The following is a 26,089-nucleotide window of genomic DNA, read 5'->3' as shown; positions in this document are numbered from 1 at the left end:
ATCGGTTTGCTGGGCCACGTGGTAACTCTGCTCAACCTTCTGAGGGCCTGCTCACTGCTCCAGGGCGGCCGAGCAGGGACCCCGCCAGGCCCAGCCCTCTGGATGGCAGCCGGCGCCTGCAGGGACGAGATCACTTTATGGGTTTCTGCAAAACAAGCAGCACCGGGGCTGGCCCTCTGAGCAGAGGCCGACTTCTACTGTTTTCCTCCAGGCACCGGGGGAACGGTTGAAACCGCGGCCACGCGTGGGGCGCACCTCCGGGGTCCCAAACGCGCTGACTCTGCGTTTGGCAGGAGGGAAGACCAAGGGGCCCTTTGTCTTCAGGAGCTGACCCGCCTGTGCGGTCGCGTGTCTGCCCTGGCGGGAGCGGGGGCTCTGTGCTGGCAGCTGGCCGGGGGCGCCCACGCTCTGCCCACCTCTCGGGGGGGCAGCCAGCCCAGGAGCGGGGCCGGGGCGGACGCGGAAGGCCGGCCTGCCCCACGCGGGCTCCAAAAGTGCCGCAAGTCTACGCAGCCGGACCACGGCCTGGTCCCGGGGCAAGGCTGGGGCACGTGGAGGCCTGGAGCCTAGCGTTTGGCCCAACGTGCTTCCCGTAGAAACGGGCCGGCAACGGCGAGCCGTGGCCAGTTTACAAGAGCAAGCTCCGCAAAGCGCTAAGGGCCACTGTTCCGCCCACGTCCTGAGCATAGGTCACCTGCCCCTGGCAGCCCAGGGCGGCCGCTCGCTCTCACTGGCCCGGCTCAGCTTTCTCTGCTGTCCGAGCCTTATCCGGACACGGCTGCTTCCTGCTAATCCGGAGGCAAGGTCAGAGGTGCCGTCTCAGTGTCTCTGCTGGCTGGCATGTGGGGCCAGAGTGGCCTTTGTCACCGAAGCTGGGAAGCCCTGCAAGGGGGACGGAGGAGGAGCGGCTGGGTCACCGTGAGCCCACCTTCGGGCCCCAGCCCAGCCAGCCTGCCCACGGTGGGGCCAGGGCGCAGGAGGAAGGGGCGAAGGAGCCGGTCCCCGAGCGAGGCGTTGCTGTCAGAGGCCAGCGTGGCCACCCGCAGGGAGGAGCCGGGCACTCGCAGAGAGCACCGCGTGTCTGTCAGGGAGAGCTTCAAGGGGGCCTGGGACGCCGAAACTCCGGCCAGCCAGCAGTACCACCATGTTACACAAGGGCATTGGCTGTTGGCCAATGCCTGCTCTGGGACCAGCCACGGGGAGGTCTCCTGGGCCAGTGTCCTCCACCTGGGTGACCCAAATGCCCCAGAGGTCACCCTCGGCCCCTCATCCTCCAGCCCAGCAGCCTCAGGCATGAGGGGAACCCCACATGGTCTCCGGCAGGCGAGGCCCTGCCCAGCGCTCTCCCTCCCGCCCGCTGAGGCCTTTACTTTAGCAGAGGCGGCCCCGGCCAGCGCCTGGGAAGAGAAGGACGCCATCCGGCAATGGGGTGGGGACGGCAGGCTGGGGAGCCCCCGGGGCACCTCGGTCGAACCCTGTGTCCCTCCAGAGTGGCCTGCAGGCTGGACTTCAGGGACACAATGATGGTCCTGGGTGGCCCTGCTCCAGGCAGGTGATGCTCGGCCAGCTGCCGGCCCTAGGGTCTGTCCAGACAGGGTCAAGCGCCAGCCTTTCTCCGGCCAAAATCCACCCGCTTCCTGCCCCTCCCTGACAAGGGCAGGGAGGGGTGTGAGCACACTCGGTGGTGAGCCTGGAAGGGGGCGGCCTCGCTTTCCAGCTCCTCTGGCTCCCCCAGGGGCTCACCCCCCCCCAGCCAGGCTTGCCCCAGGCACGTCCCCAGGCTAACCCAGAAAGCAGCCGGAACCTTCCCTCTGGGGACAGCAAGTGCCCCATGTTGGACAGTACCGCCTTGAGCGATGGGTGTCCACGAAGGCCAAGAGGAGCGGGACCCACGCTGACGGCAGGGCGCTGTGCCACAGGCCGTCCCCCCCCACGGGCAGGCTCAGTGGAGCGGCAGAACCAGCCCTGCTGGGCACGGAGTGCTTCCAGCTCCTCTAATGACAACAGTGCGCCCGGGGCAGCCCGACCTCCCAGAGGTGAAGGGTGGCGTGGGACCCCGAGGGGCGGCGGGTGGGTGGGAGTCATGAGGCGAAGGAGCTTCTGTGGTCCCGGCACCTCTGACGCCTTACACCAGGGGTGGCCCAGCAGAGCCCCAGGCCGAGTGGGCGCTCCCCCCTGGAGCCCCTGCCAGCACACAGCACAGAGCCCCGGCACCGCACCCCCCGCGCCGGGCTCTGCTGGGCCCCAGGTCGAGGCAGATAAGGAGCCGCGAGGCCGCCCGCAGGAGGCCTGTGTCGGGGAGCGGGAGAGTGCACGGCTGCGGGCGTCCCCCCAAAACCCCGGGGGGGCAGTGCGTGCCACACGCTAAATTTTGTTTCCCCCCAAATTCGTGCTGAAACGGCCCCCCACCTCTGGCATCATGGCGGTAGGAGGGGGGACCTGGGCGGTGAGGCCCGGGCGGGATGGACCCCAGGCTGCCGGACTAGGACCCCCACAGGCACTGCTCCATTTGTGCCGTGAGGCGTCCCTAGGGAAGCCTCCGCCAAGGAAGCCCAGGTGCCCCACGACTGCTCCCCTCCCCACCGAGAGGGCAGCAGGGGTCCGTCCCGCAGGAGCGTGCTGCATCTGCGACGACTGCGTCAGGGGCCGGGTGGCAGGGCGGTAACGTGCAGGCTGGCCCGATCTGGGACAGGGAGAGGGACAGCGGTGACGCTGACCGCGGATTCGCGCCGTGCGCACCAAAACCACAGGAAGCCCTTCCAAGCAACCAGAGAGAACTCCTTCCCCACGAGGAACCTCGAGCAGGCTTCTCCCCAACTTCTCAAAATCGCTGCAGAGGCCAGAAGACAGAAGCGTCCGAGGGCCCCGGGAGGGCGGGGCAGAGGCGAGGCCGTCCCCTGTGGCTGTCTCGCAGGGGCCAGGGCGGCGGGGAGGGGGCGGCTTTCCCTTCAAAGGCAGTACAAGCCAGTAACAGACAAATGGACAGAAAACTTTCCTGGAGACACTAATAAAGGAAGGCAAATGAATCTTGATCGGTTTCCTAGGAGAAAAATGACCAAAAAAGCAGAGAGAAGAAAGCGTAACAAGAGTGCAAGTGTGACACGTGCCGCAGAAGTACAGACCTGGGAGTCAGAAGGGGGTGTGTGCGTGGGAGCGGCCCTCCCGGGCGGGGCGGGGGCTTCCGCGGACACAGCTGGCCAGGCGGTGCTGAAGACAGAGTGGGATTCGAGCAGAGGACAGAAAGGACAAGGGGCCTGTCACCAGGAAGCCGAGCCGAGGCCAGCTCCAGCCACGCCAGACCACCTGCGCAGGACGGCAGGCGGCGCAGCCCCGGCGGTGACCTGGGAAGTGGGCCAGGGTCCCCGGGGGGGACGCGTCGCCAGAGGCCTACGAGCAGGCCGCGCGGCTCCGGCCGGAAAAGGACACGAGACAAAGTCCCCGGGAAGCCCCGTCCACCCCTCTCACAAACCTGTCTTGGGCTTCTCGCACATCCAGCCCACCTGGGCTGTGCCCCCCCCCCCCCCCCCCGGGAGCCACCAGGCTGCCTCCGCCGGCACCAGGACCCCCTCCCTCACCCCGTGCCAGCCCCCAGCCCAGCAGCCCCTCCTCCCCACTGGTTCCACCCGCGAACACCCACTTGGTCAGCAGCTGTGCACCTGAGACGCTGGCCACGGCCACGGACTACCCACCCAGGTCCACGGCAAGGCCACGCGGGCTCTGGCGCTCCCGGGTCTGCGCCCCACTCTGGGCCCCTGTCTCACCACCCCCCGCTCTGCCACGTCTGAGAATCAGGTGGTCGATCCAGGAGAAGCCACGCCCCTCACCCCCTTCCTCCCAATGACTCCAAGCGCCCCCCCCAGCCGCCACCACCCCCCTCCTCTCCCAGACGGCGCCCACCGCTCCCCTTGTCTCCTGGCCGCACCCCAGCAGGCTCAGCCCCAGCCAGAGACACTCCTGGATAGTCCCAACAAGGGTCTGTGCCCACACATTTCCCAGCAGCAGCCTCCTTGGTCTCTGGCACCCAGGAGGTTCTCGCCCTTCCAGACAGTGCGTGCTGGGCCCCTCTTCTCAGCCACACCCTGAGGGACCGCCTCAGATTTGCCGGGGCCCCCGTCACCTGAGGGGCAGGGTCACACCGAGGTCAGGCGGACTGGCCTGCAGGCTCGGCCACTTCCCACCGCCCTCTGCGGGCACAGCAGCTCCCCGCGCCAAGCCAGGATCGTGCGCACAGCCCACGGGGTGGCCGGGATGAAGAAGCCAAGGTGCCATCACATGGGATCAGGTGCGCTGGCTCAGGGGGGCCCTGCCTCACAGCCCTTCCTCTCTGGAGGGGCTGCGAGACCCCGAAAGGGAAAGGGCAAGGTGGGGTGCCACGTGGAGCCGGCGTGAGGCGGGTGCAGGTGCCGGTGGGCGCTCGCCCCTCCTCTGCACCCGCCCCGAGTTCCAGCTGCAGATGTCCGCTGCCCGGCAGGCCGGAGACGGGCGCCACGGGCGCGCCTGTCGGCTCTGCAGACGAAGCAGCCTGCTGTGTGCTGTGGACCCGCTGGGCACCGGGAGCCTCGGGTCTGGGGACAGCGCTGGGCCCCACCACATCCCCCGCCATTCCCGTTTCGAGTGGCCCTCCGGCTGCTTTACACCACAGCAACGCCCCCCCCCCCCGCCCCGCCCAGAGGACACTGAGGACCCCAGCCCCGGAAACTCCTGGAGCTCCTGAAGGCCACCACACCCCCACCCCGTGTCCTCTCCACAAGCATCAGCCAGCCCGGTGCCCAGCCCGGTGCCCAGGACGGTGCTGGAGGGCGGGGGGCCACAGGGAGGGGACAGCAGGCTGGGCCTGGTTCCAGGGGCTTCTCATCCAGGCAGGAAAGGCAACAGCTGCTGGGGAGCAAATCTCAAATGACGCCCAGAATGCCAAGCTGGGCGTCTGTAGCGGGCGGGAGGGAGCAGGGGGTTGGGACAGGGCCGCGTGGGGGCCCAGGGCCTCTACACTACAGCGCACGGCCAGTGAGGACGAGGACCCCTCCCCCTGGCTTCACCGTGCCCTACGGCAGGCACCACGGCTCAGGGCTCTGTCAGCCGGGGGAGGGGCCTGAAGGTCACCGCCGAGTCCCCTGCTGGGGGACTCTGGGTCCAGGAGCTGGCCTGCCTTTCTCTTTGGGCCGCAGGCCGCGCTCTTGGGAGAAGGGACCTCATCCTCCCCTCCTCTTGAAGGAACCAGAAAACCCCCAAGGAGCAAATTCACCAGGAGCTCTCTCCTAAACCAATCCAATCAGACACGTTTTCTGTTTGTTCCCAACACGAAGATCACTGCCCAGCGAGCTCCCTGTGAGCAGACAGGCGCTGGGGCGCGACCACGAAGGTCCCCGGGGTGGTATTTTCTCACCCACCGGGCCGGCCTCCTCCGCCTGAAGACCCCGCCCGGGGCTCCTATTTCAGGGACGGCACGTGCGGACACCCCAGCTTTCAAGTGACCGTGGGGCCAGGCCAGCAGTTTCCTGCGTCCCCCACGGCGGCGGCTGGTGACGCAGCGGTCCCCTCCCTGGTGGGCCTCCGCCGTGGTGGCACAGAATGGAATGTCCTCCTGCCCGCGGGAGCAGCCTGCCCCGGGCAGGGTGGTCACCACCTATTCTTGAGGAAGTGATTCTCCAAGAGGCAAAGCAGGAAAGAGGAACGCAGCAGCTGTGGTCGACTCCGCTGGTTCAGAAGAAGGCAGAGGCAGGGCCTCACCGCTGGGCAGAGGGCTCGGCGTCCACACCGGCTTCTCCCGGAGAACCCTCACCACGGCCCTCACGCCTGGCCTGCCGCTGCACGCGGCTTTTATCTGCCGAGATCGATGCCACCAGCGATCCTCAGGGGGCTCAGCTGTCGACAGTTCTGCTCCAGACCCAGACCACGAATAAACACACAACCGGAACCTTCCATGACCTGCCAGGTGGCTTTCCAGAACCCACGGATGGGTCTGGCCCATGCCTCCCGGCACACGCGGGCCAGTCGGAGGCGAAGGTGGCAGACGCCCCGCCCAGACCCCAAGGCCTCAGCCTCCTGCCTCCTCACCGGGGCCCCCAGCAGGGCCCCTCCCTCAGCTGCAGTGCTCACAATGCTGAACTCAGACCAGGAAGGCAGCCTCCACCGTCACAGCGCAGCCCGGTAGGGAGCCAGGACCCGGTGCCCCTCGTGGGCAAACAGCCCGTCACCCCCCGCGACGCCCCTTCTGTCCCAGGAAGCCCCGTCGTCTTCCCTTCCTCCCAAGGGCTCGCCCTGCCCAGGCCCTGTCCGCCCTCCCAGCCACCTGCTCAGCCCCCCATCCTCACTCCTCTCTCTGGGGCCCCACACCCACAAATGAGTTCATCGTCCTGCCCCCGATGCTCCATCGGACAAGTGCTATGTTTGTAAACACGGTCCCCGCGCTCGCGCATTTCCTGGCAGAACCAGCCAGAGAAGAGGGTGTGCCGACCTGTCCCTACTAACCTCCAGTTACGCTACGGCCGGCTGAAGCCTAAGCTAGGATCCAGCCAGAGCCTGCACGCTCCTGAAGGACCCTCTGCGATGGCCTAGGACCCCCGGCGGCCCCAGAGGACAGTGAGCTGGCCGCAGGCGAGGTCACCAGAGCCGGCCCTCGGCAGGACACCTGCCTGAGGCACTTCTGGGGGCCCTGGAGACCCACAGCGTGCCCTCCCGGGTGGGCAGGGACGAGTGTGTGAGCACGGAGGCACCGCCCAGCTGAGGGCAGAAGTGCGAGGCCGGGGCACCTGCAGAGCCGTGCTCCACGTGCAGCCCCTGCCACCCGGGAGGGCACGCCGTGCCACAGACGCTCACTCGAAACCAGGGAGGTCCCAACCTTCCAGGACACAATCGGGAGGTACGGTCACGGGTGCGAGATCTGCCACAGTCACGCGGCAACACGAGACTCAAATTACATGACGGATCCTAGCAAATACATCAGAAGAAATACAAACTATCTGGAGAAAGAACTCAGGGAAAGAGGCAGGCGCCCCAGCTGTCCACAGTTCGAGGCTCTGACTCACAGAGGTCACCCCAGAGGTCACCTGAGGGCCTGCCTGGGGGCGCCAGCACCGTCCCAGTGGGGACAACACGTGCCCTACGAATTGAGCTGAGCAACCGGGGACGGGAAGGAGGTGGTTGCCACACGAGGATGGAGACCGTGCAGCCCACACAGGGCAGAGCCGGGCTGGCACTTCGGTGAAGGGTACGACCACGTCTGAGCAGAGGGGGTGCCTCTGAGGGCCTGCCCGGTGGGGGGGGGGCGGGGGGGAGGGAGGGGACGAGGGCCTGCCCAGTGGTGGAGGAGGGACGAGGGCCTGTGGGGGCGGGGGGGGGGGGCAGAGACAGGGGCTGAACCCCCTGCCAGCAGGACTCCACCCACAGAGAGGGCAGAAGGTGACACTGTGGACAGACACTGCACTGTTCACCCCAGACCCCACGATGTGTGTGTGTGTGGGGGGGGGTGCATGCTGGAACGGTGGTGTTGCCACGTGGAAAGCAGGCACGGAGCCAGCTGACAGCCGGCCGGGAGACCCTCGAGGCACCCCCCTTGCTGCCAGGAGGACAAGTCAGCTGGGAGGAGAGGCTGGGCCAGTTCCTCCCGAGCCCCTCCCAGCCCACCTGCCGATGGGGCAGCAGAGCCCCGCGTGTGCCCACCGCCTGTCCCGGCCCCCGGCCCTCGTCTCCCACCATCGGGCTCTCGGCACCACGGCTGGGTGCTACCTGTGCCTGGCCAGGGGGCGGGCGCGCCAGTCCCTGGCGCCCCCGCCGCCACAGGGGACCCACCCTGGCCAGAGCAGCAGGAGACCCGGGGCCGCGGCCTTGACTCCGTGGGGCGCCAACCGCCAGGCGAGCAGCAGCTGGGCTCTGTACCGTGCCTCCCTGCCTGTCAGGTGCACAGCTGCCCTTCCCCCAGAGGGAGACGGGGCCGGAGACACTGACAAACGGAGCGCTTCCACCAGACGGAAGTCCAGACGGTGCGGCTCGGGTACAGTCCCCCTGGACCGAGGCACCTCGAGGGCAGACGGGAGCCGGGCCCCTAAATACACGCCCACACCATCTCCGAGGCTGACTTTCCACTGCAAGGCTGCCTAGCAATCGCGGGAGCCGACGAGGCGCAGGTGCGGTCCGGCAGTTCCGCGCGCTTGCGGCGCCCTGCACCGAGTCCAAACGCTGCCCGGCACCGCCAGCGGGGACGCACGGATGTGCCAGTTCCCAGAGCACGGCAGCCTGGGGCCGGCCACGATGCTGGATGACACTGGGCTGTGCCCGCGGGGAGGGCACGCTCAACCCGTGGGCTCTGGGCGCACGCGGTCTGCCCACCCTGCCTGCATCCCAGCACCCGTCTCTGCGATGGGTCACTCTGGCCGGGCCGCATGCTGCCTGGGCTCCCGACGGACCCTCGCGATCTGACCCATCACAGGGTCAAAAAAACGCATCATTTTTCCCAATTGAACAGCCACTCTCTGGAGCGGTCTCCCTACCCCAGGGACACCCGCCCTCACCCGGCCCTCCCAGGCGGGACGGCCAGCATGTGGGGCAGGAGCGCGGAGAGCTGCTTCTGGAGCCCAGCCGAGGGGTCCCCACCCAAGCATCGCATGAGACCACCCTGCCCCCCCCCCGGCCCCCCAGCAAAGCAGCTGTGGGCTCCCTTAAGGCAGCTGCTTCCTGCCGCACAAAGGCCAATTCTGCACAGGAAGCAGACCACACGGCCCAGGTGCACACTCGTGGGTGGGCTGCAGCGAGAGGCACTGGATGCCCAAGTGCCCCCCACAGATGCCGGCCCACGGGCCACAGAGGGCCAGCCTCCTCGGTCTCCCCTCCGAGCCGACTTCATCCTTCATCCCTCATTCGCGGCAAGCACCGCGGCGCCCCCCTCCACCCGCGCACACATCCACCCCGCCCCAGCCGCCAGCCAAGTCCACGGCGCCCGGCCTGCGCCGCTCCCCCAGCACGCACCCGCACACTCGAAACAAAACCCACACTCGTGAGCAGAGCACCCCCGTTCAGCTCCGGGAGCTCCCCAAGCAGGCGCACCATGTCCACACCGAGCCCTGGGTGGAAGACAGCAAGTGCCCACCGGCTGCCCCGCGGGACGCGGGCAGAGGTAGAAGGAAGAGCTGAGAACCAGCCACCGTCACGGGGACACGCAAAACCTACCCGGCGGTGGTCTCTGTGACCACCCGGCGGGATGGTCGCATCCGGACGGGGCTCCAGAGGCCAGCAGGGACGGCGCTGAAGAGAGGGCGGCTGGCACCTCCCAGAACTGGTCAAAACCACCGACCCACGAAGTTGGAGAACCCCAACCATGACCAGGCAGTATCAGAAGAAAGCCACACCTGGAGGCGACAGAGAGGCGGTCGCGGAGGACAGACCTTCAAATGAGTCTCACCTGACCGACAGCCGACTTCTCAACAGCAAAACTGAGCACAAAGTCAGGAAGCTACGCCCTCCACGTGCAGAGGGGAGATGCCACCTGCACGTCCACACCCACAGGACACCCTCCAGAAAAAAGGACAAACGTTCCAGAGACACAGAAAAGCAGTTAGTTATCAACACTACCTCGCTAAAGAAAATCCTGAAGATGCCTTCTCAGACATAAAGAGGAGGAAAACTATTCCAGGTTCTGAAATAAAGGAAAGGAAGTGGTGAGTTTTGCAGTTAATCGAGTGCTAACAGAAGAGCGGAGTGAACAACCCTTCCCGGGCTCACGAGCACAGTGACGTACACCAAACAGGAGCGTGTAAGCACGAAAGGGTTGGGTCAGAGTGACAGGTTGTAAGGTCCGTCCTTGCGTCTGCCAGGAACAGAATAAAGGTAAATTAACTTGAAAATACAGCCAGTATGCAAACTGCAACGTACACAGTAAGCACTGAGACACAGAAACAGTGGTAAGTTTCAAACTAATATATGATGGAGAAATAGAATGAGAAAAAAGCCCGTTCAAAATAAGGTAAGACCAAAGAGAAAAACAAACACAGAAAGTAGAAAACTGATGAGCACAAAACGTAAACAGGTAGATGCGAACCGAAACGTCAATAATTTAGGCAAAAGACCCAAATTATTCTAGTTAAAAAATAAAGATTCTCAGAGTGAACGAAAACTAGATCCATGCCGAATAAGCAAAGATACATCTCACATGAAAGGACACACGAAAGTCTAAAGAAAAAAGGTGGAAAAAGAAGTAACACACAGTGCTTTCCAGAAGCTCAGAGAGCTTTCCTGTCACCAAAGTCCACGTTCAGACAGTCATACGTGCTCAAAGTTCAAAACCCCTGGAAGGTATCATAATCCAAACACGTATGTACCTAAGAGCTTAGTCTCAAAATGACACAAGTCCAAGAGAAACAGATCAATCCACCATCAGAAGGTTTTAACACACTTCTCCGGTAGACAAAAAGGGGAAGAGATCTGAAGACGGCAGTGCACCAAGCCTGAAGGGCGCGGACAGACATCAAATGCCATCAACTGCCAGAAACGCATTCCTTTTCGGTACAAACAGAACGTGTATGAAAACTGACCTCAAACTGAGCCATAAGGCCAGTCACAAAAAATATTATGGACCTGGTGTCATGCTGACCACTCTCTCTGACCACAACATAATCAGGTTAGAAAAGAACAGTCAGAAGAAGAGAGATGAACTGCATCATGGAAAACTAGGAAACAAACCCTTACGTTTGCGTATCAAGAAACTTGGAAACTTGCGATTCCGACAGGTTACGGAGAGTATAGCGGAGAGTACGAAGAATATTTTAAGTGGAACGACTCTGTGAGGCACAGCTGATTTCCAAAGTACGGATGCTTATGTGAAAGGAAACGAGGAGGAAAATGAGGAGCCACACATTTATCAGAAGAAACTACAACACGAACAGCAATGTAAGCCTGAGAATCGTAAATGGCAGAAAACAAAGAACCAGTATTCATTTCACCCACTGCTGAGCCCTCGGTGAGACAGAGACAAGCGTTCTTGTCCACCTGCACAGACAGCCAGTGTGACGAACTGAGGGGACAGCACTACAGACCCTGCGGGCGTTAGAAAATAAAAATAAGAGAATATTGTGAGCGACTATATGCCAATAAACTCAAACATCTGGACAAAATGGACACATTCTCAGGAAAACATATTTTAAAATGCCAACTCAAAGGGGGGAAAGTGTCCTACAGCTGTGGAAGCCACTGAATCTGGGCAGTGCCTATAGAGCAATCCCACGCTGAGGGTCCTTTCTGGGTGGCTTCCCACAAACATTCCGCGATGAAGCAGCCCCAGTCTTGCATACAGGACACCACAAAGCAGCAAAAGGAGACACGCTCTGAAGCGTGTTCTACAAAGTGTCTTGGCATCAGAATCTGGTGAGACTGCAGACCACACACGCACACACACAGATCCTAAACAAAATCTTCATCGTCTAAACCCGCAATGAACGAGAAGGGTGACGCTGCACGACCAGGCTGGAATTTTTCCAAGAACAGAAGCTTAGTTTAATACTAGAAAATCCATTTACGTAACGTAATGTACCACAACAGCAAGTCAAGGAGAATCGGATGATGCTCTTAATTTAAAAAAAAAAAAAAACCTGTTTGGTTATATTCAACATCCAGGACAATAATCCCAGAAAAGACCCTCAGGAGAAGCCATCACCCAGCTGTCGGAATGGCTAGAAGTCACAAGAAGACGGAACACAGGACGGACACAGGACGCGGCTAGTGGCAGCAGCAGACAGTGCCACCACTTCAGAAAACTGGCACACGCCACCCCCCCCCACCATGGCCAGTTGTCACCAAGGACAAGTGACAGCCCTGCCCCAAATGGCCATGGCAGCTGTGAACCCAAGAGCCTCACCCTGGAAACAACCCACACGCCTGCCGACGGGACAGGTAGAAACAAGGCGCGGTTTCTTCCCACCTCGGGATACCGTGCACACCCAGAGGAGGGAGCCGTGGACACGGGCTCGGCGTGCGTGAGCCCAAGAGCCACCTGCTGCCTGATCCCGCTGCAGGGAGGCCCCAGAACAACGGAACTAGCCTGCAGGTGCGAGCGGCCGCTCCCGTCTTGCTGGGGTGTGGCCGACGGGCACACAGCCACCAGACGTCCCCTGCCAGCTGGACAACCTCCTCCCTCCACCATGTGAACCAAACCGCAATTCGGTCCCTGAAATGGGCCAAGGATGCGAACAGGGGGTTCACGGAGGTAAAGATCGGAGTGAACAATAAGCAGGGGAAAGGATGACCAGCCCCCCAAAATTTAAAAACTAATCGATAACCTGAACAGGAAAGAAAAAGTAAATGGGGCGCGCAAGGGTATAAAGCGACCCAGAATCTGCTGGGGCCCAGGGGTAGGGGAGGGGCCACCCGCAGAACCCCAGCCATGGCGCAGACAGGAGGCGACAGGGAAGGGCGCCACGCCACTGCTGATGGCCACCAGGGAAGAGTGCACCTGTGACGGTCTCCTCGGGGAAAGCCACCGACTCAGGGCTCCCTGGAGTTCCAGCCTCACACCTTGCACAGGCCCCGGGGAGAGCAGGGAGCTTCCGCCACGACCAGGAAGGGAAGGGCGAGAGACGGGAGCCAGAAAGGCAAAGGTGCACACCTCGCAGACCGCCGAGGAACACGCATCATTGGAAGAAGACGGCCCTGACGCTTGTGGCTGGGGAAGGATTACCGTCCCCTCGAGAAACTGCCCAGGCTCAAGGGGGGACAAAATAAAAATAAGGAGGAGAAAGAAAAATTGGCAGAAGTGGCCTGCAATTTGCGGACGAGGAAGCGCAAACGGCGTCAGTCATCAGAGAAATTCGAATTAAAACCACGAGACCGTTTCACACCCACCAGACTGGCAAAAATTAAAAGTCAGGCAAAGTGTTGGCAAGAATGTGGAGCGCTGGGGACTCTCCTCCCCGCCGCTGGGGGCTGGAGTTGGCACAGCCACTGCGGGAAGCCTCCTGGTAGTAACACCGCGCACACACCCCCAAACCCTACTCCGGGCACGTGCTTGCGGCCGGCCTGGCCGCCCCCCCGGACACACACGTGCACAGGACGGGGACGCGACGCCGACAGCAGCACATCCGGCATTGCTGAAAAGCTGGAAACAGGTGAAAGGTCCCCTGAAGAGCAGAGACCCATGTTGTCGTCTTGCAGGGACAGCCACGGGTACGCTGTCACTCAGGAACTTAAAGACTGGGTGAGAGCAAGACAGGCAAACGAACAGAGAAAGTATGACCCCTTTAGGTACGAAAAACAGTCCTGCGCAGAAGGTATGGGCAGGGGACGGGCACCGCCTCTCAGGGGGGGGCCACACGCACCAGGACAGGTGGGGGGCGTGTGCTATAACCCATGTTCCCTATGTTCAACCCATGAACTCTGCCTGCCTCTCCTGATGGCTGTCGTGCTCACCCCAAAGAACACCACCCGCCATCACCCCTCCCCTTCGGCCCAGGCTGCACACCCCACGCCCGTCCCCTGACGCTCACCAGAGCGGGCTTCCCAGACCATCTCCACAAGGTGTTGCAAGGACCCTAAATCCAGCTCCTACCCTCCTGGCCTCTCCTGCAACCTCCCCCCACCACCCTCCAGTTAAACTTCAGCGGTCTTTTGGGGAGCCCCAGGAAGCAGCTGGAGAGGTGCAGCAAACAGAGGCCACGCTCTGCACTCTGTCGGGGGGCACCTGGTGTAGCAAGGGGGCACTGACGGAAGGCAGCCAGCACGAGAGATCTAAGGGCTGGTGGCGGTGGTGACAGTGCCGAGGGACAGACACATCGGGGGGAAGAGCTGCCCATATCGACCCCTGGCTGTGGGACTCGACCCTAGGGCAAATGCCAGGATGGGAAAGGGTGAGGAGATGCTCCTCAGCTTGGCTGCGAGGCTCAGAGACCTCCCAGAAGGGGAGGTAAGCAGGTGGGTCTGGAGTCATTGGCCCCCAACCCCGGCTAACACCGACCCTCAGGTCTCACAGGGTCACCGCGTCCTCCAGGAGGCCCCATGCAGATCTGGCAGGTATACGGAGGGCCCGTCCTTTCCACTTGGCACAGCCAGTGCCCTGAGCTCCCAGCTCTGCACCCCCAGGGAGCACACCCCACAGACTGGCATCCCCAACACCTCGCTCTGTGACACCTATAGAATGAGCTGTGTCCCCTTCAGCAACACACCACCCACTCCCCATGTCTGGATGGCAATCCTGAGGTCCTCACCACGAGGTCTCCCTAGGGAGTGCAGCCCTCCAGGCCTGACCCTAGTGCAAGTCTGCCTCTTCCCTCCAGCCTGAGGACTTCATCGTCAGGGACCACTGAGTCTGGAAGAAACCGAGAGAGTGCCAAGCTGGCAAGAAAAACAGGGAGGCTGCCAGTCTGAGTGGAGGTGACCTCGCTACAGCACTGGCCTGTGGGTAGACCTGGTCTAGCTGTTCCCACTGGGGTCCAGCCACTTCCCCACCGAGGCGGGGGGTGCAGTCCTTTGCCATGGCAAAACTAACAGCCTGGTGCAAAGCGCCCTGCTCATGCACACGAAGGTGTCTCTAAACTAGGAAACACGGCGCACACAGGTAAAGGGCCAGCAGGACTGAGCAGGCACCACCAGGCCCCCAAGACCACCAATAAAAATAGCTGTGCGCTGGATGAAAGAGTAAAATCACGGTCCCAACTTCAGGTGTCCTCTGGACACTGTGCGCCCTGCGGGTCACTCCCAGGACACTCGGACTTGACAGTGTGGCTGCACGCAAAAGGAAATCTGACAGCAGCGGAGAGAGGAGGCGCCCTGAGTCAACTCCAGCACCAGCACCGCATCAGTGGACAGGTGCAATGATGCCGCCTGGGAGCGAAACCAGGTGAGCCTCAGAAGACCGCGGGACCTGAGACACCCGCGCCACTCCCTCCCGGCGGTGCCAGGACCTCAGAGGCCCTCCACGCGTCAGAGATTGCTCCCATTGAATGCGCATGCCGGAGTGGAGCGCGCAAACGCGAGGCCCGGGGTGGGGGGCCCCCGAGTGGACGGGCGGTTCGGGTGGAGACCCCGGGCACGAGGACCCGGGGGACGGCCCCGAGCACGAGGTCCCGGGTGGAGTCCCGGATGGACAGTCTCGGGTGGGGACGGCCCAGGGCGCAGGTCCCGAGTGGACGGTGCGAGGCGGACGGTCCCGGGTGGGGACGGCGCGGTGCGCAGGGCCCGGATGGACAGCCCCGGGCAGGCGGTCCCGGGAACAGGTCCCGGGTGTCCGGCAGGTGCGCGCGGGAACAAAGCGGCCGGGCGGCGGCGTACCTGGGCACGCAGCTGGGGCTGGAGCCGTCCACCTCCCAGGTGGCGAACAGGTTCATGGGCACGGGCGTGTTGAGCGCGGCGGGCGCGCCGGCCAGGCCCAAGCGGCCCCGCTCGGCCATGGCGCCGGCCCCGCCGCTCCCTCGGCGGCCTGGGCTGCGGCCGGGCCGCGGACGCGCGGCGGGCGGGCGGGCGGGCGGGCCGGGCGCGCGGAGGGCGGCGGCGCGGTCACATGGCTGCCGGCGGCGGGGACGGCCGGGCGGGCGGCGGACGGGCCCGCGGGCGGCAACCAGGCTGCGGCCGCCCCGCCCCGCGCCGCGCGCCCCGCCCCTCCCCGCGCCGCGCGCCCCCGCCGCGCGCCCCGCCCCCGCCCCGCCGCCGCCGCCGATTGGCTGAGCGGGCGCGCGCTCACCGCCTCGAGCCCAATCGAGGCCCGCGGAGCGCTGGCCGGAAGTGCGGGGACGCTCGCGCTCCCTGCCGCCGACTCGAGAGGCGTCCCCCGGCCCGCGACCCTCGGGAGCGCGCGCCCGCGCCTGCGCACAGGCCCCGCCCCGCCTGCCCCACCCCGCTCCGCCCCCAGGGAGCCTCCGGGTGGGACCCCAGGGAGCCTCCGGGTGGGACCCCACCCCCCACCCCCCACCCCCCACTCCGCACCCCGCACCCCGCACCCCGCACCGCCGTCGCCTCCACACACGCACCCCGCCGGTCCGCCCGCCACACGCGCTCCCGCGTCCCCGGCCGCCAGCACCCGCCCAGCACCGCAGTCCCGCGCACTCGCGTGTCCGCGGCGCCCCCCAGGGGCACGCGCTGTCGCCCCGCGTGCCCCGTGTCCCCACGCACCCACTGGGGGCCCTCCGCCCACTTCCCGTGTCCCCTGCGCAGTGGGCCCCGGGCTCCTCCCGCCCCCCGCGAACTCTCCGTGGTCCCCCCACCTGGCGGGCTCGGGGCGGGCTCCGGGTGGGCCGCTCGGACCGGGGCCGCCGGTCGCCCTGCCCTAGCCCGCCGGGGGCCCTGCCTGCAGGGGCGCTGGGGGGCGCCGCGTCTGGCCCGCTGTGTGGAGCTGATGCTCCCAGGCCCCTCCGCAGTGTGCTCTTTGTGCCCGGAACCCCCTGTGACCCCCCGGTGCCCCTCTGCGTTCCTTAGGCGAGACAATGGAGAACAATTGGGGGCAGGGACGGCTCTTGGCCCTGGAGCTCACGGTGGACTTGGGGACCCAGGCCGGTAGGGGACCATGCTCAGGGCTACCCACTCGGCCCACGGGGCAGGCAGGGTGGGGAAAGGCCCTGGGAAAGGACATCCAGATTCCAGGGCCCAAGGAGGAGTCCCCACCCCGTCCCTTTGGCGGTGGTCCGGGTCAGTGGCCAGATGCCGCCCTGGGATGTAGGAAAAGCTTCTCTGGCATCTGTTCTGTTCCCCCAGTATCTACGGTATTACAGTGGCTTTTCCTTCCGTTCCTGCCTGTTTTGTTGTCTACAAAGAGTTTTATTGAAACCAGGCCAGGCCAAGCAAACCCTCTTTCTTTCCTGGCCCTTGGGGTTCACCATCTCGGTGCCCGTGTCTCCTGCGGAGGACCCCAGGCCACTCCCCCTCTGTGCGAGCCCCGCCTCCCGCTGGAGCGCCCTCTGTGGAGCTACGAACAGCTGGGACTGCTTAAAGCCAGGCCACACTCGGGAGAGAACAAGAGAATCTGTGTTTCCCCGCTGCTGCCCCTTCGGGGTGGCGCAGTCCGAAGCCATGAGGGTCTGTGTGTCCTCAGCCAGCTGGCGGGGTATTGTCTTAGAGGGACCGCTCCCGCCAGGCACAGTGCCCGCCGTGGGCCTCCTACCTGTGAGGTGGAGGATGGGGACAGGACTGTTCAGAGAAGACACAGCAGCCTCGCGTGAGGACAGGCCCTTTGGTGGCGGGAGACTGACAGCCATCGACCTCGGCATGTCGCGTGCGGTGCCGCGGGGCAGCGTGCGGTTTGGTTGCAGTCAGCTGGGTGGGCCGCCTGACACTCCAAGTCTGGGTGCGCCAGCGTCTCGCCCAGGCAAGGATTGGGGGGGGCGGGCATGTGAGGAAATGCGGCACAAGTAGGCAGCGCACATGGGGGCCGGACACCGGCCGCCCCCTCTAGCAGAGCTGTAAACCTCCCGTGCGCCAGCCACCCCGGTGAGCCCTTCACGGACATGGCGGTCCTGTCCGCATCCCTGCTTTACCGCTGAGGAAACTGAGGCTGAGAGGAGGTGCCCAGGTGTGTGTGCCCGCTGCCTGGCCCAGAGCCACCCCAAGTGGACCCCCACGGCGGAAGTTCTTAAATACCTCTTCAAGTCGGGGAGGCAAGGCGCAAGATGCCGAGCACCACACCTGTGATGCTGTCTGTGCTGGTTTTGTTTTTTCGAGCTGGGACGATATGGACACCAGAGTGTTAGTGGTAATGAGGTTGTGGCCTTCTGTATTTTCCAAACTTTCCACGATCGACAGGTAACACTTCGGTGATGGGGGTACCTTTCTGGCCGGGACCTCTCACTTGCATTGTCATTCCCTGTACTTGAGAACGAGTCTTTGTTCATGATCCACCTGTGGATTGTCCCAGGATGAGTGCCTGGGAGGCGGGGCCGTGCCCCTCCAGGGAAGCTGGGCGTGGCGGTGCACACCCCCAAATGCTTGACACCCCCAAATGCTTGCAGCACGTCTGCTTTCTGGTGGCTGTTTCTTTAAGGCAGGAACTTAGCTGAAGAGGAACTCCTCTGGACAGCTGGGGGGCTGGGTGTGGCGGGGCAGGGACCCCTGAGGAGGGGTTGTTCAGACCCTGGAGCGAGAAGGACTCGGTGAAGACCTGAACTGAGGACCTGACGGGCACCCTAGCCTGCCACCTTTCTTCAGATGAATTAAAGCCTCGGGTTTCCAACCCGTGCGATGGAATCCGGTCGTACTGCACACGCTAGGAGGTCCAGCTCAAAGCCCCTTTTACGGGGTCCCACCCATCGTCACCGAGAGCCCCTCTGCCTGCAGGTCGGGGCTCCGGCCCTTCTAGTTGGGCAGTCTGGACCTCTGGCACTTCGGGACCTCATTCATCTGTTCAGCCTGACTTTAGATGGACGCCCGTGTGCAGGCGGGGGACACGACGAGGGCATCAGGCAGGTGTGGCCCCACTGGCGAGAGGTTCCCCGCGGGTGTGGGGACTGCTGCGCTCCCCTTGGCCCCGGAACCACGTAGGCATCCCCACGCCAGGAGAGCCACAGCGTCACGGGCACGATGGGCCACAGCGGGCACGCTGGGGCCTGACTGCCGCTGTGCTCACCTGGAGAGGCTGGCCCGCTCCTGTGCACCGTCTGGGGCGGCTCAGCCTGTCGGGTGCGCGGCCAGGGCACCGCTCAGCTGGATGGCCTCAGCCGGCTCCAGCCTGCAGCTGCGCAGGCCTTCTCTTCCTCGCGGAGCCGGGTCGGGGAAGCCGGGTGGAACGAGCCGTTGTCTAGGCTCTGCTCCCGGCAGGGGGCGGATGGCCTGTGTCACACCCACTCCCCTGGGTGGACCGGTGGTGTGTCCCAGCCCCCAGTGCTGAGGTAGGGGCAGAAACTTTGCACAGAAGGCGGGGCAGGTGGCCGGGAGCGGCCAGGAAGGCAGGCCTCTTACGGGGAGAGGAACGGCGGTCCCCAGGGACCCGGGCAGCCTCCTGGCACAGGGCAGGTGCACGGGCACCGAGAGGGATAGGAAGGCTGGCCCCGCGGCACGGCTGAGACGCTCCGTGAGAATCGGAACAGGGACGTGGGCACTTGGCAGCCGTGCTGCGTGGGGTGCGTGGGCTCACCGGAAGGGCACAGCCGGCTGTTGGTGTTCGTACCCCATTAACCACGGCTGCCGGCTCACCGCTGTAGAAGTTACACATCCCAGGTGAGCCTCACAGAGGTGAGTCAGACGTTCAGGTGTTGGTTCACTTAATAAATGATGACCTGGGGGTGCCTGGGTGGCCCTGGCTCAGGTCATGCCCTCGTGGTTTGTGAGTTCGAGCCCCGCGTCGGGCTCTGTGCTGACAGCTCGGAGCCTGGAGCCTTTCTACCTCTGTGTCTCCCTCTCTCTCTACCGCTCCCCCGCTCATGTTCTGTCTCTTTCTCTCTCTCTCAAAAATAAATAATAAACATTGAAAAAAAATTTTTTTTTTTTTTTAATTTTTTTTTTTTTCAACGTTTTTTATTTATTTTTGGGACAGAGAGAGACAGAGCATGAACGGGGGAGGGGCAGAGAGAGAGGGAGATACAGAATCGGAAACAGGCTCCAGGCTCTGAGCCATCAGCCCAGAGCCTGACGCGGGGCTCGAACTCACGGACCGCGAGATCGTGACCTGGCTGAAGTCGGACGCTTAACCGACCGCGCCACCCAGGCGCCCCTGAAAAAAAATTTTTTAATTAAAAAAAAAATGATGAGTAAGCCAGCGTCAAACCCTGAGAACACAGGAAAGAAAAGACAGTTTTCCTGCCCTCAAGGAGCTTACGTTCCCCCAGAGAGAGGTCACGGCCTGAGCTGAGACCAAGAGTCAGAGGCCCAACCTAGTGAGCCTCCAGGCGCCCTCCCGTCTTATCCTAAGTGTGCATCAGGAAAGCACTGCAGGGAGGGGCCACCTGCTTCCAGCTTCTAAAGCACTGGGGGGGCAAAAGTGGATGGGTGAGACGCCGGGGCACATGGACAGAGGGGAGGCAGGGAGAGGAAGGATGTGGCTGTGGGTGGCCAGGGTTTTGAAGGAAGAGTCAACAGGGTTGGCGAATAGACTGGACGAGGAAGACGAGGACAGTGGTCACTGTGCTGCTCGCTGCAGGGGGAGGGGAGGGGGGGGCTGGGGCGTGAGGAGGGGGAGACAGGCTGTCCCCGGTAGGCAGGTGATGACGGTCTTAGTGGGCATGTTTAGAATGCAATGTTGAGAACGAGCATAGTGTATCCAGAAAAGTCCCTCCAGCGCACAGGTGGCACCCTCTGCCTGAGGGCAGGTGTAAGGGAAACCCAGGCAGGGCAAGGAAAGTCCTAGAAACCGGGAAGGAGGGAGCAGCATGGCGGGCCCTGACCAAGCCCAAGAAGGCTGATCCACCTGGAAGCCCGGAGACAAGGGAGCCCGTTCGTTGGTGGCCCCACTGGGCCAGAGGGGAAGCTCTACGCGAGTCTGTCGAACGGCGGGGTGAGTGAGGAGGAGCTCACGTGGCAGGGGGCGAGCTGGGGCGTGGCACCCTGCACGCAAACCACCAGCACGTGGGAAATGACGGAAGCTGGCGTCCTGTTTAGAACAGCAAAAGAAAAATAAAATACCTGGGAACGAACTTTGTAACTTTCGAACGTGTTAAAGTTCTATCGAGGAAAGTAAGAGAGGCTGGCTCGCTCCTGACTTGCGCCTGAATGGTGATCCACACCAGAACGCTGACGTGGAAAGGGTCGAATTAATTCTCCGATGTGTGTGCAATGCTGAGTGTGAGCATATGGCCGGGACAGGCTGCTTTCTCCGGAGAAGAGGGAGGAGGGGCCGCATTCACCCAAGGATGGTATCGGGACAACGGGCTGACCTTAAAAAAAAAAAAAAACAACGAAAATGTAGTCTTTACCTCACTTTTTACACCAAAATAAATTCCAGATGGAGCAAGAATCTAATCGTGAAACACGAAACTCTAACGGCTCTAGAAAAACACTGGAAAAAAAGTTTCTGATCTTGGAGTGAGGAGGCCTTTTACAAGCAAACCACCAAACCGTAAAAGATGAGATCCATAACTTTGTCTATTTTCCGCAAAAGATCTATCAAAAGACCGTTGTTTTTTTTTTTTTTTTTTTTTTTTTTTTTATCACATAAAGAGCTCTCGCAGATCAGTAAATAAAAAGAAGACCCAGGTAGAAAAATCTGCAAAAGATACGACCCCATTGTGCGGCCCCTTCTAAAAATTAAATTCTATAAATTCACAGTCAAATAATTGTGGTGAAAAACGAGGGCAATAAACACACGGTACTCTTGCTGGTAAGTTGAATGCGTTTGAGGACGCTCTCCGCTCATGAGCTGTCTGTGTCTGCTGCATTGGTGCCGCTGAAGATGCGACTTGTCCCTCTTGCCGGGCTCACGGTCGGGGCAGCACCTGGGCAGCTAGAAGTCGGCGGTGGTGGGAGCATTTACACCCCAGACGCCGGCAGACACGCGGGGCTGGAGTCCCTTCTCTCTTTGTGGCCAAACTTCTGGAAGGCATCAGCCAGGGAGCTCATCCCACAAGAACTTGCCTCTCGGGGCGCCTGGGGGGGGCTCAGTCGGTTAAGCGTCCGACTCTTGATTTCAGCTCAGGTCATGATCCCAAGGTTTGTGAGTCTGAGCCCCGCGTTAGGCTTTGCACTGACAGCACTCAGCCTCCTTGGGATTCTCTCTCTCCCTCTCTCTCTACCCCTTCCCCCCCCCCCCCCGTCAAATAAATTAACTTAAAAAAAAATCTTGCCTACCACGACTTGTCACCAACTGTCACAGTTCCTGCAGCGTGTGTGATGTCATACTTTCTGGATGTTTGTCACCTCCAAAGGAATTCCATCAGGGTCAGGAAAGTTAAAAAAATTTTTTTTAAGTCTATTTATTTATTTTTGAGAGAGAGACAGCCAGTGTGAGCAGGGGAGGGGCAGAGAGAGAGGGAGAGAGAGAATCTCAAGCGGGCCCTGACACAGGGCTCAAACCCACGAAACCGTGAGATCAAGACCTGAGCTGAAACCAAGAGTCGCACACTTAACCTGCTGAGCCCCCCAGGCGCCCAGGAGAATTATTTTTAAAAGAGCATTCGACACAGTGGCCGATGCTCTACTTCCCGAAAGCAGAGGCGAAGGTTCTGAAACAAAGCCGGGTGCGTGGCGTGCACTGTGGTTTTTCCCGAAGTTTGCTGGAGAAGAGCTCATTCCCTCCTCCTGCTCCGAGCACCCTCTCTGAGTTATTATCACACCCCAACCCACAGCTCCGAAGGCGCCACCGGAGGTCCGGGATCCGACAGAAAACGTGCACAGGGCCCCACCTGCGTGTCACAGAGAAAAGGCCTCGGGTGACGGCAGGAACGAGGGTCAGGGACAGGGCACTCTGGATGGGGGGGCGTGCCCGCCGCTCCAGACTTTACGTGTGCACAGGCAGTGGCTTCTGTCCGGCACCAGGTCCCCCGTCGGGTCTTCCTGACTTCGGACCGGCTGTGGCTCCCACCCCTTCCTGAAGGCCCCTGGGCTCCTCCTGCCGATGGCCACCCACGCCGTCCTCGCCTCTGAGCCAGGAGGCAGCTGCCACGGACGTGGCCCGCGTGGCTTTCGAGGCTGGGTCACAACAGGCGCCCAGCTCCACCGGCGCTCTCCCTGCCCCCCAGCTCTCCCTCCCTCCCTTCTCTGTCTGTCTCTCTCTCCCCGCCTTGTGAGCGCATCGCAAGAGGGTCCTCACCGGGAACCTAACTGGCCGGCTCCCGGACCTCAGGTTTCTGGCCTCCAGAGCCACGAGAGACAGACGACTGTTTAAGGCGGCCAGTCTGGGGGATTTGCTGTGACGGCTCCAGTGGACTCGTGTTCTCTCTCTCCACCTGCCCCGCCCCGCACTGGTACAGGCTGGGTGAGCGCGTGGAGGCGCCCAGCCCCCCCCTTCCCACCCTGGAGCCGTGAGGAGAGGGAGCCGGCCTGCTGAGCCCTAATCAAGTGCTCGTTCCGGGACCACGTAAGTGTCCTGGGTGGCTTTGTTGAGGTAGAATTAGCACACGACAAAATCCCCCCATTCAGCATATCCGATTCAATGATTTTAGTACGTTTGTAAGGTCGTGCAACCATCACCACACAACTGGAGGCCGGTCTCAGCATCCCCAAACTTCCCCTGTTCTCCCTCCAGCCCCCGTCACCCACTGTCCGCTTTCTGCCTCTACAGACCGACCTCTTCTGGACGTTTCACGTAGACGGCGGTAGAGCGGATGTGATCTTTCGTGTCTGACCTTTTCCACTTAGCGCGACGTCGCTGAGGATCCTTTGTGCGGCACCCGTGAGTACTTTGCTCCTCTCGTGGCCAGCTGAGTAACGTTCCCTTGTACAGAGATGCTGTCGGCTTTTTGTCTGTCCGCTCGCTGGTGGGTGCACGACATTTCCAGTCGGGGCCGTAGGAATAGTGCTGCCGTGAACATCGTGAGCAAGTCTTTGTGGGGACCTAGGTTTTTCGTTCTCGTGGGCAGATTCCTAGGAGAAGAACTGTGTAATAGGGTACCTCTTGACAACTTAAAACTCTTAAAGAAATTGGTAAAGACCCTGAGAAGACTTTCTGGAACGGCCAGGCTCTTTTTCCAGGGTGACTTCACCACGTTTTCACCAACAACATCTGAAGGCTCCTGTTTCTGCACGTTCTCACCAACGCTTGTCTTTTTCCTTGCACTAGTGGGTGTGAAATAGCATCTCATCGTCCTTTGATTTGCACTTCCCTGATGACTAATGATTTGAGCCTCTTTTCATGTGCTTATTGGCCATTTTTGCGTCTTCTTTGGTGAAATGTCTACTCAAATCTTTTAATTGGGTTGTTTGTATTTTTATTATTGAATTGTAAGAGTTTAAAATTTTTTTTTTATTTACATCCAAGTTAGCATATGGTGCAACAATGATTTCAGGAGTAGCTTCCTTAGTGCCCCTGACCCATTTAGCCCATCCCCCCTCCCACAACCCCTCCCGGAACCCTCTCTTTGCTCTCCATATTTAAGAGTCTCATGTTTTTGTTCCCCTCTCTGTTTTTATATTATTTTTGCTTCCCTTCCCTTACGTTCTGTGTCTTAAAGTCCTCACATGAGTGAAGTCATATGATTTTTGTCTTTCTCTGACTGACTCATTTCACTTGGCATAATACCCTCCAGTTCCATCCACATAGTTGCAAATGGCAAGATTTCATTCTTTTTGATTGCCGAGTAATACTCCCTTGTATATATAGACCACATCTTCTTTATCCATTCATCCATCGATGGACATTTGGGCTCTTTCCGTACTTTGGCTATTGTCGATAGGGCTGCTATAAACACGGGGGTGCATGTGCCCCTTCAAAACAGAATGCCTGTATCCCGTGGATAAATGCCTAATAGTGCAATTGCTGGGTCGTAGGGTAGTTCTATTTTTAGTTTTTTGAGGAACCTCCATACTGTTTTCCAGAGTGGCTGCACCAGCTTGCATTCCCACCAGCGGTGCAAAAGCGTTCCTCTTTCTCCGCATCCTCGCCAACATCTATTGTTGCCTGAGTTGTTAGCCATTCTGACTGGTGTGAGGTGGTATCTCCTTGTGGTTTTGATTTGTATTTCCCAGACGATGAGTGATGTTGAGCATTTTTTCATGTGTCAGTTGGCCATCTGGATGTCTTCTTTGGAGAAGTGTCTATTCATGTCTTTTGCCCATTTCTTCACTGGATTATTTGTTTTTTGGGTGTTGAGTTTGAGAAGTTCTTTATAGATTTTGGATACTAACCCTTTATCTGATACGTGGTTTGCAAATATCTTCTCCCATTCTGTCAGTTGCCTTTTAGTTTTGCTGATTGTTTCCTTCGCTGTGCAGAAGCTTTTTATTTTGATGAGGTCCCAGTAGTTCCTTTTTGCTTTTGTTTCCCTTGCCTCCAGGGACGTGTTGAGTAAGAAGTTGCTGCGGCCAAGATCAAAGAGGTTTTTGCCTGCTCTTTCCTCAAGGATTTTGATGAATTCGTGTCTTACGTGGAGGTCTTTCATCCATTTTGAGTTTATTTTCGTGTCTGGTGTAAGAAAGTGGTCCAGGTTCATTCTTCTGCATGTCGCCGTCCAGTTTTCGCAGCACCACTTGCTGAAGAGACTGTCTTTATTCCATTGGCTATTCTCTCCTGTTTTGTCAAAGATGAGTTGGCCGTACGTTTGTCGGTCCATTTCTGGGTTCTCTATTCTGTTCCATTGATCTGTGTCTGTTCTTGTGCCAGGACCATACTGTCTTGATGATGACAGCTTTGTAATACAGCTTGAAGTCTGGGGTTGTGATGCCTCCTGCTTTGGCTTTCTTTTTCAAGATTGTTTTGGCTATTCGGGGTCTTTTCTGGTTTCAGGAAAATTCTGGGATTCTTAGTTCTAGTTCTGTGAAGAATGCTGGTGTTATTTTGATAGGGATTGCATTGCATCGTAGATTCCTTTGGGTAGTACAGACATTTTAACAATATTCGTTCTTCTAATCCGTGACATGCTGCCATTGTTTTGAGCCACTACATTTTGGGGCAACATTTCTTTACTGAACAATAGATAACAGAAACTGACTGCCATATGCAAAGGCACAGAAGCGTGTTTACAGAGGCACAGGGCACCCCACCCACTGCACTGGAGGCACAGAGTATGGTAAAAGGGGAGAGACAGAGTCATAAGCACTGTCCTGAGAGGCCTACAGCCCCTTTGTCTATGCATACAGACACACGTTTCTCCAAAATCTGGGTTGAAATATACATAGCATATTTTTCTCACCTGACAACACACTATGAACATTTTTTACAACCTTAAGTGTTTTTTTCTGGAGTGTGGTTTCCAATAGCCTTTTGGTGTTCTGTGATGTGGATACACTATAATCTGTTTACCCAGCTGTCCATCTGGGGCATTTAGACCAACATCATGTATTGGCAAAACATTACTAACATCCCATTAAAATGGTCCGTTAATCCTTAAAACATTAGTAGGAACTATGGGAAGGAAAAGATTATATTGCCATTACTTTTTTTAAGCTTATTTATTTATTTTGAGAGAGACAGAGAGAACTCACGTGTGAGCGGGGGAAGGGCAGAGCCAGAGAGAATCCCAAGCAGGCTCTGGGCTGTCAGCACACAGCCCAACGTGGGGCTCCGTCTCACGGACCGTGAGATCATGGCCTGAGCCGAAGTCAA

General features: G+C 60.4%; 1 protein-coding gene across 1 annotated transcript in view; it reads right to left on the bottom strand.

The window, feature by feature from the left end:
- The window catches only part of PACS2 (phosphofurin acidic cluster sorting protein 2), a 57,998-nt gene extending 42,633 nt beyond the window's left edge, over window positions 1-15,365 (bottom strand). The window contains 1 exon segment of the mRNA XM_030320160.1: window positions 15,247-15,365. Coding sequence (XP_030176020.1) covers window positions 15,247-15,365 — 119 coding nt within the window.
- Window positions 15,366-26,089: the final 10,724 nt, after the last annotated feature.

This window comes from Lynx canadensis, chromosome B3 (assembly GCF_007474595.2).
Source record: "Lynx canadensis isolate LIC74 chromosome B3, mLynCan4.pri.v2, whole genome shotgun sequence".
NCBI classification, from domain to species: domain Eukaryota; kingdom Metazoa; phylum Chordata; class Mammalia; order Carnivora; family Felidae; genus Lynx; species Lynx canadensis.
Note: the sequence above shows the minus strand (reverse complement) of the source record. Positions and strands in the feature narration are given on the sequence as shown.